We start from the raw sequence: 17,049 nt of genomic DNA on the forward strand, positions 1-17,049 counted from the left end.
TTGTAATATGTCTAATATTATTGTTTGATGTAAGTGAAATGTGTTCGAAATTAAAAAAAAAAACATATGTTTGAGGTTTAAGTATGAAAAATCAGGGCAAATATATTATTATTGACTCATATTCAACAGCACATAACAAAGGTGTAAGAAGGGCAAAGTTGAAATTCCCATTTGATCTAAAAACATAAAGTAATACAACCAAGACAATAATCTAAATTTGGGCAGCAAGAATATTGTCCTAAAAGATAATAAACATGATATTATAAATAAAAAAATAATAAATTAATAAAATTAAATGTATGTTTTATCCAACGGTGGTCATCATTTTGACAAATTCATCAAAATTAACTTGACCATCACCATCCAAATCAGCCTCTCTGATCATCTGTTGCACTTCTTCATCTGTTAATTTCTCACCTAAGTTCATCAACACCTGCCGAAGCTGCACACAATTTAATTAAAATTAATTAATGCATTTTTTAATAATTATATTAATTTATATATTCATTTTTTGAGTAATTTGATTTGGTCACAAGTCATAACAGAGTACATTTCGTACAATATATTAATTAAAGATACTAAATGAAGTTGTCAGCCAAAATTAATTCTTGAAACAGGGTGCACCTATAATATAATTTTTGTTACTCAAAAAAAAAAAAAAAAATAATATAATTTTTGAATAATATATGGATGAGATTAGTTAGTCCATAATTAAGATTAATTAACTCACCTCATTAGCTGATATGTAACCGTTTTGATCTTTATCAAACACTTTGAAAGCTTCTTTGAGCTCCTCATCTGCATCAATCTCCTGATACAAAATAATAATTAATATGTTTATATTTAGTAATTAAATAATGCATAATTAATAATAGGGTATATTACAAAAATACCCCTGAACTTAGGCTAAATAACAAAAAAAAGCCCCCACATATCCGTAATAACCAAAATCCCCCTCTTATTAACTGTTGTTAGAGTTTTTTTTAACAGAAAATGTACTTCAGTCTGTGGTTTTTTGTTAATTACGAATAGATGGGGGCATTTTTCGTTATTAAGCCTAAGTTCAGGGGGGATTTTCGTAATTTACCCTTAATAATATGAAAAACACACACAGAAAATATGTGAATATAGAGAAGAAATGAATGAAACCTTCATTTTCCTGGACATGAGATTCAAGAATTCAGCGAATTCGATGGTCCCGTTTCGATCGGAATCGACTTCGTTCATCATTTCGTGGAGCTCTTCCTCAGTTGGATTTTGATCCAATGACCTTATCACTGTTGCCAGTTCTTCTATGGTTATGCACCCTGCAGTTTTCTCCAATTCTTTATAATCTTATTACAAAGTATATATCATGCAAGTATTAGTAAGAAGTGAAAAACAAAACTAACCATCTCCATCTTTATCAAACAGACTGAAGGCTTCTTGGAATTCAACAATCTGTTCTTCATTCAATGCATCTGCCATTATGCAACTAATTGTGTGTGTGTGTGTGTTTCTAGAGAGAGAGAGAGAGGAGAGAGAGAGAGAGTTGAGTAGAGATGAATCCTTGATGGGGTTTAAGTAGAATGGAGATGAGACAGCAAATCCTTGTAAATGCCGAATTCCATTTTCATTTAATTAAAATTTAAGAAAATATAAATATATTAATTAATAAATCAAAAGTAAACGAGGAGTCAAGAGTGAGGTTGTGAGTTGAGTTAGGTCTTGTGTTAGAATCTTGAATGGATCGGATACGATCGAAATTAGTATTTCCGGGGAAAAAAATCGGAAGTACTAGAAACTAAATCGAATTTCGTCCCAGTTTTTTTTTTCGTAATCAGAAATTGGAATGAAAAAATAAAAATTCAATATTGATATTATTACAAATTGAGTCCGCAGAAATCGTAAATTTTATTTTACTTACTTGTAATATAAAATTACAACTTTAATATTATGGGTGTAATTTTCTATTAGAAAAAATGTTTTTTTTTTCAATTATTCTCAGAAACTAAAATTGGATCGAAATTCGAAATCTCTTTGTATATTCCAATTTTGATAAAAAAAATCAGAACAAAATTGAAAATCAAAATTTAGATTCTATAATGAAAAATATTATTCTAAAATCGGAATTTTCTGATCGTGACAGATGAAATTCGTAAAATTTCGTTCCAACTTATGCCCCTAACAACCAATAATTAAAATTCCATCAAAACTATATTTGAAAAAAAAAAGTTCACCAATATAAATGCCAAACTAAAGTGTAGTACTCACTTTATTATAGTAACTCGAGCAAGCCAAACTAATTCTTTGACCTTTGAAACATTGCCCCTTGGATTTTTCGCTTGGCATATTCTCTATTTTCACTCAAATATTGAATTCTTGATTTTTCTATTTTTTTAATTATTATTATTGAATTCTTGGTTGTGTCCACACATTTCTAATATTGAATAAATATAATTAATTCAACCATTGGACAATAAATTTGAAGAATATTATTATTTTTTCCTAGAACAGCTGTATGGTTCGATTCTTGGGGAACATTGAGCATTCAAAGTTCAAATATGAAGACCGTGTAGGAAAAATTATATTTATTTATATATATATATAGGAACGCGTGTAATATATATGGTGGATTTTGGGGGAATACGATGCTACACCTGGTGATTTTCACCGGGTGGCTCTTTTCTTGACATGTGTCCTTTTTTATTTATTTTATAATTATATTCTAAAAACCCATTGGGCCATAACTGAACCCGTAGTGGGAATCTTATTAATTAGGGTGCCTGGTTATATTCACCAGGTGTAGCATAGAATTTCCCGTGGATTTTGTTACCCCAAATTACACATAATTGCGTATTGCACGTGACATGCACGCACCCTCTATTTAGGATAATGGAAAAATTTCAATTATTTAATTAATTATATGATTAATCTAATCTTATTGCCATTAGACAATTGTATTAAACATTCCAATCGAGCATCTAAGCCTTAACCGCTTATAAGTCTTTTTATGCTCATAATCTATTTTCAGGTCTTCTATATCAACTTTAGTTTTTACTTCTCTAAAATAAGTTATTTTAAGCTATTTTTATAAAATCAATTAATCATTATGGCCAAGTTTTTATAAATACCGACAAATTTTAGAAATAATCACTTGACACTCACTTAACTCACAATCATTAACTTTTGTTTTAAAATATTTTTTTTCAAACACCAATTTAGAGGGTGTTTGGCTAAACTTATAAGATGTTAAAAGGAGTTTATAAGATGTTTTAGAGCTTATAAGCTATTCCAAAGTGTTTGATAATTTTTTTAAAAAAGATCTTAATTTTTTTTAAAATAAGCTGTTGGAGACCAAATAAGATCTTTTTAAATAAGTACCTCTACCCCACCTTTTTATTTAAGACCTTATAATGAGTAAAAATAAGAAATAAGCTTATTATCCAAACACTCTAAAAATTAATCCTAAAAATAAGATGTAACAACTTATTAGCTCTAAAAACAATTGTAAAAACTTATCAATTGTTTAAAATAAGTTTAGCCAAACACCCTCTTAATTGGACAATACGAGTAATAAACATCTTTAAAGCCTTGGTAAAAAAAACTCTTTAAATTCTAATAAATAAAATGATTAATATAATAATTACGGACATCAGAAAAACATAAATGTGCTTAGCTGTCAACGCGGTTTTGCTCGACTAACGAGGTACAAACACCTGTACTGTACATGCATGTTGAATCTAATATTTTTTTTATTTTTTATTTTTTCTTAATTTCAATCTAATTTATATCATGTAGTGCTTAATTTTAATTTATAAACTGATCCACCGTATCTTTTAATGACAGTACTAACAATTAAAACTATTGATAATCGATTTAAATTATGAATTAAAATTGACCAAAAAAAATTTAGGACTTGTATTTACGTGGTAGCAAAAGTGAAACCGACATCTAATATTTGTTAGTTTATAAGTCTATGTTGAATGGAAAATCTGTCTGCACCCACTTTACAGCAATTATATTTGATCATAAAGTAGACCGTAAAAAGTCTTTGTTTATATTTATACTTTATAGTATACATATTTACAATATGGCATTTTTCTATGTTTGAAACTGTCTAATTAAGGAATGACTACGCGGTGAGAGCTTTGCAAATAGATGACTCGGTTCCGAAAAGATGACCTAGCAGTAGGAAATAAATCTATGTCAATTATTCTAAATTTGTTGTTAACGGTCGATATATCGAACTTTTCACACATGGTTACTCTAATGTGTTTTACGTCTCGTGTATAGTTTGTAAGTTATTATACGAGAATAAATTTTACCCAGTGAACCTACATGATCGGTTGCAGGGTTTTTCGTTAATAAAAAAAAATTAAATTGATGACCCACATGATTCTTTTCAAAATTTGTCACGAGAGCAAGAATTCGAATCTAATGCAAAATAAATAAATAGATATTTTAATACCACAATTGAGTCAATGATTTTAATAATAATAATTAATTAAATTAAAATAAAATAAAAAGGATTTGGTGGGCTTGAAAAATATGGGCCTGGGTTCGGGCCAGATGAGAGAGGTGATGGGTCTGCAGTATTCTCCGTACCCATTGGGCCATTGAAATTCTACAGCTCCACATAATATAATAAAAAAAATATTATTATTAAAAAAATGGAGAGATTAACTTGCACACACGAAATATTTAATTTGACTATAAATTAAAGAATACAACCATGAAAAATATGAGGGTAGAGAAACTAAAATAATTGGTTGGAAAATTGAAATCATACGTATATTCCAATTCCGACCTAAAACAATTGGGGGGAAAAATCGGACATTTGATTTCGAAATTCGGAGTGAATATATTGTTCCAGAATCGGAACTCGTAGAAATCAATAGAATCCCGTTTCGATTTCAACCGTTATACAAGACTAATTATAAATTTCCATAAAAAAATACTTAGAATAATGTAATTAGCAAAGGGTGCTCATAATATGAGCAAATTCAATAAAATTAGCATGTGAATCACCATCCAAATCAGAGTTTCTAATCATCTGTGTCGCCTCTGCATATGTTATTTCGCGCCCAAATAAGTCTAGCATCCCCCTCTGAAGCTGGATATATTTAATAATTAATTAACATAGTAAAAACACATTAGAAATTTCATACAACAGAACAACTATACAAGATTTTTAATTATTATTTTGGGTAAATAACGTGAATTACTTTAAATTTAGGCTAAATTATGAAAAACATCCCCACCTAATTGTAATTATCAAAACCCACACGACGTTTGTTTCAGTCTTACACTGAACCCCTTAGGGTGTGAGTTTTCACGGATTTTTTCTTAATTTCTAGGGAATATTTTCCAAAAAATGTCAATCTAACCATGTAGACGTGACATCTTCATAAGGTAAAAAATACACTATGAAGAGAAATGACAATGCTAAAAAGTTGTGAATTTGTTATTTAAGTAGGACAAAGATTCCGTGTAAAGCCCCCCACAAGGGTAATTTTTGCCTTTAAAAAGTAGCGTAAAGAAATGCTACGTTTGTAGGGGTAAAATCGATATTTTTCTGGAAATATTGCCTAGAATAAAAAAGGATTCCGTGAAAAATCACACCGTAAGGTGACCGGTGTTAGATTGAAACAAATATGGGGGAATTTCCATAATTACGCATAGGTGAAGTATTTTTCATAATTTTGACTAAGTTCAGAGAGGTTTCCTAATTTACCCTTATTTTTTTAAATAATCTTTATATATATATATATATATATATATATATATATATATATATATATATATATATATATATATATATATATATATATATATATATATATATTGTGCATGATGTGAATAATTAAGATAAACTCACTTCATTAGCTGATATGCAACCATTTTGATCCTCATCAAACACTTTGAAAGCTTGTCTGAGGCTAATAGAATACCTGCTCTGATAAAAGTTAACATGCTTATTTAGTAATTAAATGCAGATTAAACCATACATTTATTAAAAAAAAAATATATAAAAAAAAAAAATAAAGACACACACACACACACACACACACACACACACTGATAGACAAACCTTTATATTCTTGGACATGTGGTCCAAGAATTCGTCGAATTCTATCGTTCCGTTTCTGTTCAAATCGATTTCATTCATAATGTCATGGAGCTCTCTCTGAGTTGGATTTTGATCCAAACACCTCATCATTGTAGCAAGATCTTCTATGGTAATGCGCCCTACAGTTTTGTTCAATCCTTATGTATCATGATCAAGGTGTGTGTGTGTATATATATTTGGACACAAATTGGAATGTAAAGACAAGAAAATTAAACTATGTAGTCCTTTTCCTTTTCAGATCAATTGTCGGATGTCGGTCTTTAATTAAAGAACTAATTTTCGCATATCATATTGTCTATCACTTAACAATTCCAATGACGTACTTCTCTCAGTTTTGTACTTTTAAGGTTTGATCAGTTAGACGACATAGAATTGGTTGAAATAAAATTAATGTGAAAGGTATTTCAATCATTCTATGTTTATTCGTGAAAAAACATATTTAAATCAGTTATTTAATTTCTAATTAGTATATATATATAAACATCGATCAAATCACACCGATACTATTTTGGAACAAGTAATAGGGGAAATTACTGTTTTTATCCCTTAAAATTGCACCGATTTCACATTTGGTCCTCCATGATCATAAAAACCACATTTGGTCCTTCATGTTTTATTAATTTAACACTTTGGTTATTTCCGTCAATTTAGCATTAATCCATCAATTAAGAGCACACGCTTGATTTTGTTAGTACTAACGAAAAAATGACTGAAATGATTAAACATGTTCAATTTTCGAAATATGAGGGACTAAATGTATTTTTTGTGAACATGGAGAACCAAATATGAAATTAGTGCAAACTTTATGGATGAAAATTGTATTTTTCCTACATATAATATACATGGAAATGTAAGTAGTAAGAAGTGTAAATACTAACCATCTCCATCTTTGTCAAACAATGTGAAAGCTTCCTGGAACTCAACAATTTGTTCTTTGTTTAGCACATATATACGCTGTTTGGTTCATGGAAAATGATGAGTAAAAAGATGAAAATATTAGGTAAATAGCTTTTCATGCTTGTTTATAAGGTAAAATACTAAGTAAAGTAATATAAAGTAAAGAGCGGGAAAAAATTTACACTAAAACTAGAAAAATGTGAGGACCACTGCTCGTAAAGTTCCGACAACTCTTTTCCTCGTTTATCTTTTTTGCTCTTACATTTTCATTTTCGTAATTTCGAAATCCATGAACCAAATAAAGTCATACTGTCACGACCTTGTGAGTGTTTTTGAAGACAGAGATGATCGGTATATATAGTTAAACCTCTATAAATTATAACAGTCGGGACTAGGGAAATTCTATTAATTTAGCGAATTATTAAATTATCGAGTTAATAATTTTACACGTTTTCACTAAATCAGGCCGAGAGAAACTATTGTTTAATCAAGGTTATTAATTTATCGAGGTTCTACTGCAGTTGAATCATTGATGAGAGTTATGTAAAAGGGTTTATTACATTCAACACCTTAACGTTTATTATATTTGTTAAAAGAGTCCCCGTGTTATTAATATTAGCAAAATCTCTATGCAACATCTTTGGCAAATTTCCCCCCTAAAACCTCACCATTATATTTCGGGAATTTTTTTGCTAAGAAAAAAGAATCGCACACACAAACAATACTGATACAAACCTCCTCTTCCTTAGTGAACGTGTTCAATAATTCATCCAATTCAATGGTACCGTTTCCGTCGTAATCGGCTTTAACGAACATGTCACGGAGCTCTTTCGCAGATAGACTTGGACTACAAACTGACCTCATCATTCTATCCAGTTCCTCTATGTTTAATCGCCCTGCAGTTTTGTTCAATCCTTAATTAATGATGTGTGCGCGCGTGTGTGAATATATATATATACATATAATGTGAGTATTAATTAATTAAAAAGTAGAAAAACTAACCATCTCGATCTGAGTCAAACTCATAGAAATATTTCTGCACCAGAGCAATCAGCTGCTCTTGACTCGGCGTATTTGCCATGATCAAGTTTCCTCTACAATATGAAATTAAACTAATTGTGTGTGTGTGTGTGTTTCTTGAGAGAGAGAGAGAGAGAGAGAGAGAGAGATCTAGAGAGAGATCAGAGAGAGATGATCAGTACTATATAATATCTTAAAGTAACCATTTTCATCAAAGTATTTTCAATGTAAATATGTTCTTTTTTTGGGGAAGTGAAAATTAGTTCCAATTCGGATTCAAACGAAAAAAAGTTGAAAAATCGAAAATTCGAAAACTTTCAGATTGGAAATGAAATCAGAACTTTATTCAAGATATCTAAAAAAATCCATCAAAATGTTGAAAATAAATACCAAACAAAGTCTGGCCATATTTTATTCTAGCAACTCTAGCCAACTCATTCAAACTAATGATTAATTAATATAATCCCTCTAAAAGTCAGAACTAATAATGATTACTCTGTTTGGTTATCAAAATGAGGTAAGATTAACTAAATAATTGGACTTCAATTGATGTTTTATATTCCCAATAAATTGTTGGATTGACCCGACAAAATTATGTAATCATGGCTTATCTTATTTTTTAGCGTATTTTTTTGTTGGATGCCGCGAGCTCCAATAAAATAATTGAGTTTCATTAGTCTATTTAACATTATCTTGACTAATCTTATTTTGACAACCAAACTGGACAACAGATTCATTTGGCTGTCAACTCGGTTTTGCACGCCTTACCGGCTTGGACTTGTTCAAACTTGCACTTGGTTCGATCTATAATTCTATATAATATTTCAAAGTCAACCCTCATTAGTCCAGCAAGGATTCATTCAGCTATACTCATCTCTCTCTCTCTCTCTCTCTAGATCTCACTCTCTCTCTCTCTCTACAGAAACACACACACACACACACACACATAATTAGTTTCATATTGTAGAGGAAAGCTTTCTATGACCAAGTTTGAACTAGTCACGGCGCATTACCATAGAAGATAATAATAATAATAATAATAATAATAATAATAATAATAATAATAATAATAATAATAATAATAATAATAAAATAAAAAGGATTTGGTGGGCTTGAAAAATATGGGCCTGGGTTCGGGCCAGATGAGAGAGGTGATGGGTCTGCAGGATTCTCCGGACCCATTGCCCATTGAAATTCCACAGCTCCACATAATATAATAAAATTATATTACTATTACTATTATTATTATTATTATTATTATTAAAAATATGGAGGTAATTAACTTGCAAACACGAAGTATTTAATTTGACTACAAATTAGAGAAACTAAAATAATTTTAGCAACATTAAAACATGAGATGAACAGAAATGAATAAATATATATATATATATATATATATATATATATATATATATATATATATATATATATATATATATATATATATATATATATATATATATATATATATATATATATATATGAGAATTAATTAATTAATTAATTAATTAAAGTTGTGATGTTCTAATTAGAAGCAGTGGCCATATTCTTGACAAATTCATCAAAACTAATTCGTCCATCACCATCCAAATCAGCCTCTCTAATCATCTGGTTCACCTCTTCATCTGTTAATTTATGCCCTAATTTCTGCCGAATCTGCGCATATAATACATTTAATTATTATTATTATTATTTGAATATACAATTGGAATTTTTGAAAGTAATTAATTAGTCTCTAGCTAGATCTGTATTAATAATCAAGAATGGACTAATTAAGATTAGCTGACCTCATTAGCTGATATATAACCATTTTGATCTATATCAAACACTTTGAAAGTTTCTTTGGCTTCATCAATTTCCTGATTAATAAATAAATAAACATGCTTATTTAGTTAGTAAATGCATAATTAAACCATATATTGAAAGAAAAAAAAAAACACTGGTTTAATTTTAATAAAAAAAAAATCACCTTTAATTTCTTGGCCATGTGGATTAAGAATTCGTCGAGTTCTATGGTTCCGTTTCCATCGGAATCGATTTCATTGATTATGCCACGGAGATCCTTTTCAGTTGGATTAATTTGATCCAAACACCTCATCATTCTAGCAAGATCTTCTATGGTAATGGACCCTGCAGATAGATGCGTTAATTACAGTTAGTGACAAGGGTATTTTAGTCACATTTTATGTATATTCCTAAAAATTATAATTAAATTTACTAATTTTCTTGATACGTACGCAACAACTTGAAACGATACTTATTATGAAACGAATGAAGTTAGGACAATGTATATGTATATTAAGAAAGGGCAGAAAAAATAATTACCATCTCCATCTTTGTCAAACGTTGTGAAAGCTTCCTGGAACTCAACAATCTGTTCTTCATTCAGCACATCACTTACCTAGTATGTGTTTTTTGGGGAGAGAGAGAGAGAGAGAGAGAGAGAGAGAGAGAGAGAGAGAGAGAGAGAGAGAGAGAGAGAGAGAGAGAGAGAGAGAGAGAGAGAGAGATGAGTATAGTTGAATCTTTGCTGGAATTTATGTAAAAGGGTGTATTGCATTCAACACCTGTAAGTCTCGAGTTTTCGTTCCGAATTCACGTATAACATATATATTTGAATTCAATGTGTTTATATTTATTCGATTGAAAAACAAACTTCTATGCCCTTAATTCGAATGAGGAGAGAAGAATCAGACGAATTTACGAAAATTGTACGGATCTCCGTATAAATATATATTTGAATTCAATGTGTTAATTTATATTTTGCAGACGTAGAAATTTGTGGTTTAACTACATATAACAAAATACCTGCATTTTCTTGGCAGTCATGAGGTTCAAGAATTCATCGAAATCTATGGTCCCGTTTCCGTCGGAGTCGACTTCGTTGATCATGTCGCGGAGCTCTTTCTCAGTTGGATTTTGATTCAAAGACCTCATCACTATACCCAGTTCTTCTATATTTATGCACCCTGCAGTTTTTGTTCAATCCTTAACAACCGGTTGTGTGTGTGTGTGTGTGTGTGTGTGTGTGTGTGTATCATGTCTTAAATAAGAAGTAAAAACTAACCATCTCCATCTTGATCAAACAGAGTGAAAGCTGACTGGAACTCAAGAATCTGTTCTTCAGTAAGCATATCTGCCATGAGGTTTCCTCGACAAGATCCAACTATATGTGCGAGTGTGTGTTTTTGTGCGTGTTTAGTGTGTGTTTAGAGAGAGAGAGATCTAGAGAGAGAGAGAGATATGTATATATAGCTGAATCCTTGTTGGGGTTAATGTGGAATATATAATATTAGAGATGAGACAGCAAAGCATTGTGTAAATGCCTCCAACTTTCATTAAATTAAAGTTTAATAATTTACAAAACATAATTAGATGATCAAAATAATTAATTACGCATGTTAGGTCGTGCTCATCGCATATTAGTTGACTAATATTAGTCGAATATACTAGAATACTAATGGAAATTGTGCGGATCGGATCAGAACTGTATAAGTAATTCCGAAAAGGAAAAAAAAAAAATCGAAAAATTAATAAATTTGGATAACTTGCAAACACGACGAAATATATAATTTCATTACAAAATATGGAAGAATACAACAATTATTTATTAAAATAAAAATAAAATGTGATGTAGTAATTAGCAAAGGGTGCTCAAAATATTGACAAATTCAATAAAATTAGCATGTGCATCACCATCCAAATCTGATTTTCTAATCATCTCTTCTGCCTCCTCGTATGTTATTTCGCGTCCGAATAAGTTTAGCATCCCCTGCCGAAACTGCCCATAATTTATTTTATTTATAAAAAAACATTAAAAAATTCATACAACAGATCAACTATATTCATAATTACCAAAATCTCCCCGACGTTTGTTATGTCTTACATCGACCTCCTATGGTGCGATTTTGTCTATCAATCCTACCCCTATAGACGTGTCATTTCTTTATGTTAACTTTTTTAAGACAAAAATTACCCTAAGAAGGGTAATGATAATACTAAAAAGTTCTGAATGTGTTATTTAAAAAGAATAATTATTCTGTGTAAAACCCCCCTAGGGTAATTTTCGCCTTTAAAAAGTACTATAAATAAATCTCACGTTTGTAGGGGTAAAATCGTTATTTTTCAGAAAATATTCCCAATAATGAAAAAGATTCCGTGAAAAATCACACTATAAGCTGAAATGTCGGAGGATTTTGATAATTACCAATAGGTGGGGGTGTTTTTCTTAAGTTGACCTAAGTTCAATAGCTTTCATAACTTTTTTTTTTTTAATAATATATAGTGTTCCATGATGTGAATGATTAAGATAAGCTCACCTCATTAGCTGATATGTAACCATTTTGATCCGCATCAAACACATTGAAAGCTTCTCTGAGGCTCATATCCTTACTTTCCTGATATAAATTTACATGCTTTATTTAGTAATTAATTGCAGAAAGAAACCACACATTTAAACACACACACACACACACACAATGATAGACAAACCTTTATATTCTTGGACATGTGGTCCAAGAATTCGTCGAATTCTATCGTCCCGTTTCTGTTCAAATCGATTTCATTCATTATGTCATGGAGCTCTCTCTGAGTCGGATTTTGATCCAAACACCTCATCATTGTAGCAAGATCTTCTATGGTAATACAACCTGCAGTTTTGTTCAATCCTTATATATCATGATCAAGGTGTGTGTGTGTGTATATATATATATTTGGACACAAATTGGAATGGAAAGACAAGAAAATTAAACCAGTACTCATTTTCCTTTCATTTCAAATTAATTGTCTCCTGTCGGTTTTAATTAGAGAGCTGATTTTCTCATAACATATTATCTATCATTTAACAATTTCAATCATGCAATAACTACAGTTCTGTTAGTTTTGTACTTTTGATGTTTGTTTAGTTAGTCGAGAGAAAATTGCTGGAAATAATATTAGCGTGAAGGGTATTTTAGTCACATTCTATGTTTATTCATGAGAAAGTATATACATTTAATTTATCAATTTAATTTCTTAATACATGCACCAACCCAAAACTATACTTATTTTGTAACAAAAAATGTATAGAAAAATGTAAGTATGTATTAAGAATTGCAAATACTAACCATCTCCATCTTTGTCAAACATTGTGAAAGCTTCCTGAATCTCAACAATTTGTTCTTTGTTCAGCACATATAGATTCTGTTTGGTTCATGGAAAATGATACGTAAAATGATGAAAATACCAAGAAATCGCTTTTCATGTTTGGTTACAAGGTAAAATATTGAGTAAAATAATTTGAAGTAAAAGTGGGAAAAAGAAATTACACTAAAACTTGAAAAATGATATTTCTTCAAAAAATAAAAAAGTTGCACCTAATGTGCTCTATGTAGACACGACCACGATTCGATTTGGTTCCGGTTTTGGAGGAACCGGTAACTGAACCGTACGTAGACGGTTTAAAACGGTTCGAAAAGCGTCGGTTCTAGTTCCGGTCCTAACCACCCCGGTTCGACCGGTTCTGGATAATTTTTGTTTTTGGAAAAAAACATTTGCAAAAGCTTTTGAAAAAAATATTGTAGACACTCGAAAAGATACAATAATTTTAAAAATACTTAAAAAAATATTTTTTTACTTTTAAAAAAATTGCATTGCAAAATTTGCACGGTAAATTTCATGTTTCTTATTTTTAATTTCAAATTTTAAAAAACTTTTCAATGATTATCTATCAAAAAATTTTAATTTCAAATTTATAAGTTAATACTTTTTTATTATAGTTTTATCTTTTCTATTAAGCTTTTTATTTTATTGAGATAATTACGATATACTCCTCACTACTTTACATAATTAGGTGGTGTTTGCAAATGATTATTTAAAAGCAGAAGTTAGTGATTGTGATTTAAGTTAGTTTTAAGTGCTTATTTCTAAAAGTTAGGGGTGTTTGCAAATATTTCGGAAAATGAACTAAAATTGAAAAAGCATGGTTATGGGTGCTTTTAAAAAAATAGCTTAAAGCAGATTATTTTAAGAGAAGCAAAAGCAAAAGTTGATTTTGCAAACACCTAAAAACAGATTATGAGCAAAAAAAAATCGCATAATCACTTTCAAAAAGCATTTGCAAACACCACCTTAGTGATAAATGGTAAAGCCTTTTTTTCTTTTTCTTTTTTGTGAAACCCCGTTTTATTTGATTTAAAAAAAAAATTAGCTAATTAAGTAAACACAATTAATTGGCTTGATTTAATGGACGTGGTTGGTCGACTTCCTGAAAGCAGAATTGATCATTGTGAAGTAAACAAATTTGTGTATAATTTTAGAGCAATATAGATACAAAAAGTGTTATCCCTAATTGAAAAGGACAATTGTCCCTAATTTTTTTATGATTTTCTTTAAAAAAAAATCGATAGTTACAATATATTATTATTATTTTTATTATTATTCTTTTAAAAAACGGCTCTACAATTCGGTTTTGGTCAAATCGGTTCTGATTTTCTAACCGTTGACCAGGGTTTGGTTTCGATTAAAACCGTAACCATGGTCATGTCTAGCCCTATGTAAGATCCTAGGAGTTAGATGCTACACCTGGTTATTTACACTGAGTGGATTTAAATAGTAGATTACTTGATTTAATCAAGTAACCACCACTACACATGCACATGTGTGTGTGTGTGTGTGTGTGATTATGTGTAGGTCTACCGTTCGAATCCACCCGGTGTAAGTAATCAGGTAAAATATCTAATTTCCCGTAAGATCCCTAGTTCCATTAAAAAAAATTACACTTTGCACCTTTGAAATATAGCTTATGTAACACTTGTCCCCTTAAAGTATCATTTGTAACACTTAGAGCAACCCCAATTGGGGAATTAAATGGAGTATCAAATGATAAAACTACCATTTCGATTCCCAAAACTCAAAATATTGCACTCCAATGAAGACACACAATTGATAGTTAATTTGATACTCAACCTCCTATAGGAGAGGTGCCAAAATGCATCCTGAAAAATGAAGTATCAAAATTGTAACCACCCAATCTATCTATCATGAATTGACTGACACGTGTTATTTAAAAAATAGAATTATTCAATTATTTAAATTTTGATAATGAATTTAATATCTATAGTTGGAATAAAAAACTTTTAAAGAGGTATCAAATAATATAAGAAGTATCAAATGAGCATTTGATGTTCTATTTTAATGTTTATCCGTTGGAATTCAACATCAATTATTTTGTATTTTAAACTTTAAAACATAATACTAATAATTTTAATATATTTCCAATTTCATAGGATAGAATAATTGAAAAATAATTTATCAAAAATGCCAATTGAAAAGTCAATGCAGTATATTCAAAATTTTATATTTCTTTGGTATAATAATAACATAACAATCTAATAATTATTGGATCATATAAAATCAAAAAAGTAACTAAAATTAAATTTTTGAAAAAAATTAAAAAAAAAATATACATTGCATAATTATGCATGAAAATATATTTTAAGAAGTTAATAAACTAAAATAAATTCAAATACTTAAGATTAAAATTCATTATGTATTAATTTTTTTAAATTTATCAATGTGAATATATTCAATTAATTGTACAACAACGAGATGTTATTTATTCAATATGTACCCAAAGCAAGATAATATCTTTAAATTTTTAAATATGGAATTTTTTTAATAGATAATTTTAATAATATAATGTAATTATTCTTTTTAGTTATTCCTTTCACTAAAGTAGAAAATTTTTAGGTACCAAAACTTAAAAAAAAAAAGATTAAATGGTGCTTGAGGGGTAAGTCTTACATATGATTAAATTGTATTTAACCCTAAAAAGAAAAAAAAAAAAGAAAAAAAAATCACACACACAAACAAACACTGATACAATTATACAAACCTCTCCCTTGGCCATGTTCATGAATTCGTCCAATTCAATAGTACCGTTTCCGTTGGAATCGGCTTTATTGAACATGTCTCGGAGCGCTTTGGCACTTCGATTTTTAATAAAACCTGCCCTCATCATTGCATCCAGTTCTTCTATGTTTAAGCTCCCTGCAGTTTTGTTCAATTCTTTTAATGAGCTGTGTGTGTGTGTGTGTATATATATAATGGAAGTACTAATAATTAAGAAGTAGAAAATTAACCATCTCCATTTGTGTCAAACTCATAGAAAGCTTTCTGCAGCACAGCAATCAGCTGTTCTTCACTCAGCGTATCTGCCATGATCAGGTTTTCTATGTGTATACGTATGTGTTTATGAGAGAGAGAGAGAGAGAGAGAGAGAGAGAGAGAGAGAGAGAGAGAGTTATATCCTTGTTGGAGTTAATGAGACAGCAAAAACTTATGCGTAACCATTTTCATTAAAGTTTAGGAAAAATAAATAATATTTTTCATTGCTATCTATTTGGAATTGAAAATTAGTTCCACCATGGATTTATAAAAGTAAAAAAATTGAAAAGTCGAAAAACTTTCGGATTGGACATACGATTTAGGGGGAAATTATAGTTTTCATCCCTCAAGTTTGCTTTTATCTCAAATTTGGTCCCTCGTGTTCACAAAAAATATTTTGTCACTTATGTTTTAAGAATTTAATATTTTTGGTCATTTCTGTCAATTTACTATTAGTTTGTTAGTTAAAGCAGTTATGGCCACACGCTTGATTCTAGTAAAACTAACAACAATGTTGAACTTGTGAAAAAAGAATGGACCAAAAGCACTTTTTGTGAACATGGGGTTCAAATCTGAAATTGATACAAACTTGAGGAATAAAAACTGTATTTTTTTCTCAATTTATGAGGAATAAGTGAAAGGACATCAATTCAAATCCTGAATTTATCAAACGTTTGATCACATAAAAACATAATAATATCGATGTTTTAAGTGTAATTTTTGGGTTAAAAATGTCGGAATTTTAGGAATTGGAAAATGAAAAAAATTGATTTCCAAATTCAGAATGCAAAATCGAAAAATTTCGAAACAAAATTGGTAAAAATCGGAAATTCTAGTATCGATTTCCACCTTTATTCCATCAAAAAATGTTGAGA

General features: G+C 29.7%; 4 protein-coding genes across 4 annotated transcripts; all 4 read right to left on the minus strand.

Annotated features, from left to right (window-relative positions):
• Positions 1-93: 93 nt before the first annotated feature.
• On the minus strand, positions 94-1,535 carry LOC105973522 (calmodulin-3). The gene is made up of 4 exons (XM_088814594.1): positions 1,392-1,535; positions 1,150-1,307; positions 731-811; positions 94-442 (listed from the first exon to the last, which is right to left on the minus strand). Exons 1-4 carry the CDS (start codon positions 1,465-1,467, stop codon positions 305-307), a joined length of 453 nt encoding a protein of 150 aa, XP_088670720.1. The 5' UTR covers positions 1,468-1,535; the 3' UTR covers positions 94-304.
• A 3,361-nt stretch (positions 1,536-4,896) lies between these two features.
• Positions 4,897-8,173, minus strand: LOC105973393 (uncharacterized). Its single transcript, XM_088814595.1, has 6 exons — positions 8,012-8,173; positions 7,745-7,905; positions 6,991-7,066; positions 6,074-6,231; positions 5,861-5,938; positions 4,897-5,095 (listed from the first exon to the last, which is right to left on the minus strand). Exons 1-6 carry the CDS (start codon positions 8,088-8,090, stop codon positions 4,955-4,957), a joined length of 693 nt encoding a protein of 230 aa, XP_088670721.1. The 5' UTR covers positions 8,091-8,173; the 3' UTR covers positions 4,897-4,954.
• A 1,328-nt stretch (positions 8,174-9,501) lies between these two features.
• Positions 9,502-11,292, minus strand: LOC105973397 (uncharacterized). The gene is made up of 6 exons (XM_012998417.2): positions 11,097-11,292; positions 10,838-10,998; positions 10,355-10,430; positions 9,999-10,159; positions 9,817-9,888; positions 9,502-9,685 (listed from the first exon to the last, which is right to left on the minus strand). The coding sequence occupies exons 1-6, from the start codon at positions 11,170-11,172 to the stop codon at positions 9,554-9,556; spliced, it is 678 nt and encodes a 225-aa protein (XP_012853871.2). The 5' UTR covers positions 11,173-11,292; the 3' UTR covers positions 9,502-9,553.
• A 331-nt stretch (positions 11,293-11,623) lies between these two features.
• Positions 11,624-16,308, minus strand: LOC105973414 (calmodulin-1-like). The gene is made up of 6 exons (XM_012998434.2): positions 16,150-16,308; positions 15,903-16,057; positions 13,135-13,210; positions 12,521-12,678; positions 12,349-12,426; positions 11,624-11,810 (listed from the first exon to the last, which is right to left on the minus strand). The coding sequence occupies exons 1-6, from the start codon at positions 16,226-16,228 to the stop codon at positions 11,670-11,672; spliced, it is 687 nt and encodes a 228-aa protein (XP_012853888.1). The 5' UTR covers positions 16,229-16,308; the 3' UTR covers positions 11,624-11,669.
• Positions 16,309-17,049: the final 741 nt, after the last annotated feature.

This window comes from Erythranthe guttata, chromosome 14 (genome assembly GCF_056151865.1).
Source record: "Erythranthe guttata isolate IM_541 chromosome 14, IM_541, whole genome shotgun sequence".
Lineage (NCBI taxonomy): Eukaryota > Viridiplantae > Streptophyta > Magnoliopsida > Lamiales > Phrymaceae > Erythranthe > Erythranthe guttata.

Excerpts from the sequence above, each read along its gene's own strand:
- LOC105973414 (XM_012998434.2), bottom strand. The coding sequence starts at position 16,228 with ATGGCAGATACGCTGAGTGAAGAACAGCTGATTGCTGTGCTGCAGAAA. Across the intron at positions 13,211-15,902 it reads TGAACATGGCCAAGGGAGAG|AATCTATATGTGCTGAACAA; the intron begins GTTTGTATAATT and ends TGAACCAAACAG. Across the intron at positions 12,427-12,520 it reads ACATGTCCAAGAATATAAAG|GAAAGTAAGGATATGAGCCT; the intron begins GTTTGTCTATCA and ends AATTTATATCAG.
- LOC105973522 (XM_088814594.1), bottom strand. The coding sequence starts at position 1,467 with ATGGCAGATGCATTGAATGAAGAACAGATTGTTGAATTCCAAGAAGCC. Across the intron at positions 1,308-1,391 it reads GTTTGATAAAGATGGAGATG|GGTGCATAACCATAGAAGAA; the intron begins GTTAGTTTTGTT and ends AGAAAACTGCAG. Across the intron at positions 443-730 it reads GTTACATATCAGCTAATGAG|CTTCGGCAGGTGTTGATGAA; the intron begins GTGAGTTAATTA and ends AATTGTGTGCAG.
- LOC105973397 (XM_012998417.2), bottom strand. The coding sequence starts at position 11,172 with ATGGCAGATATGCTTACTGAAGAACAGATTCTTGAGTTCCAGTCAGCT. Across the intron at positions 10,431-10,837 it reads TGACTGCCAAGAAAATGCAG|GTAAGTGATGTGCTGAATGA; the intron begins GTATTTTGTTAT and ends AACACATACTAG. Across the intron at positions 9,889-9,998 it reads ACATGGCCAAGAAATTAAAG|GAAATTGATGAAGCCAAAGA; the intron begins GTGATTTTTTTT and ends TTTATTAATCAG.
- LOC105973393 (XM_088814595.1), bottom strand. The coding sequence starts at position 8,090 with ATGGCAAATACGCCGAGTCAAGAGCAGCTGATTGCTCTGGTGCAGAAA. Across the intron at positions 7,067-7,744 it reads CGTTCACTAAGGAAGAGGAG|CGTATATATGTGCTAAACAA; the intron begins GTTTGTATCAGT and ends TGAACCAAACAG. Across the intron at positions 5,096-5,860 it reads GTTGCATATCAGCTAATGAA|CTTCAGAGGGGGATGCTAGA; the intron begins GTGAGTTTATCT and ends AAATATATCCAG.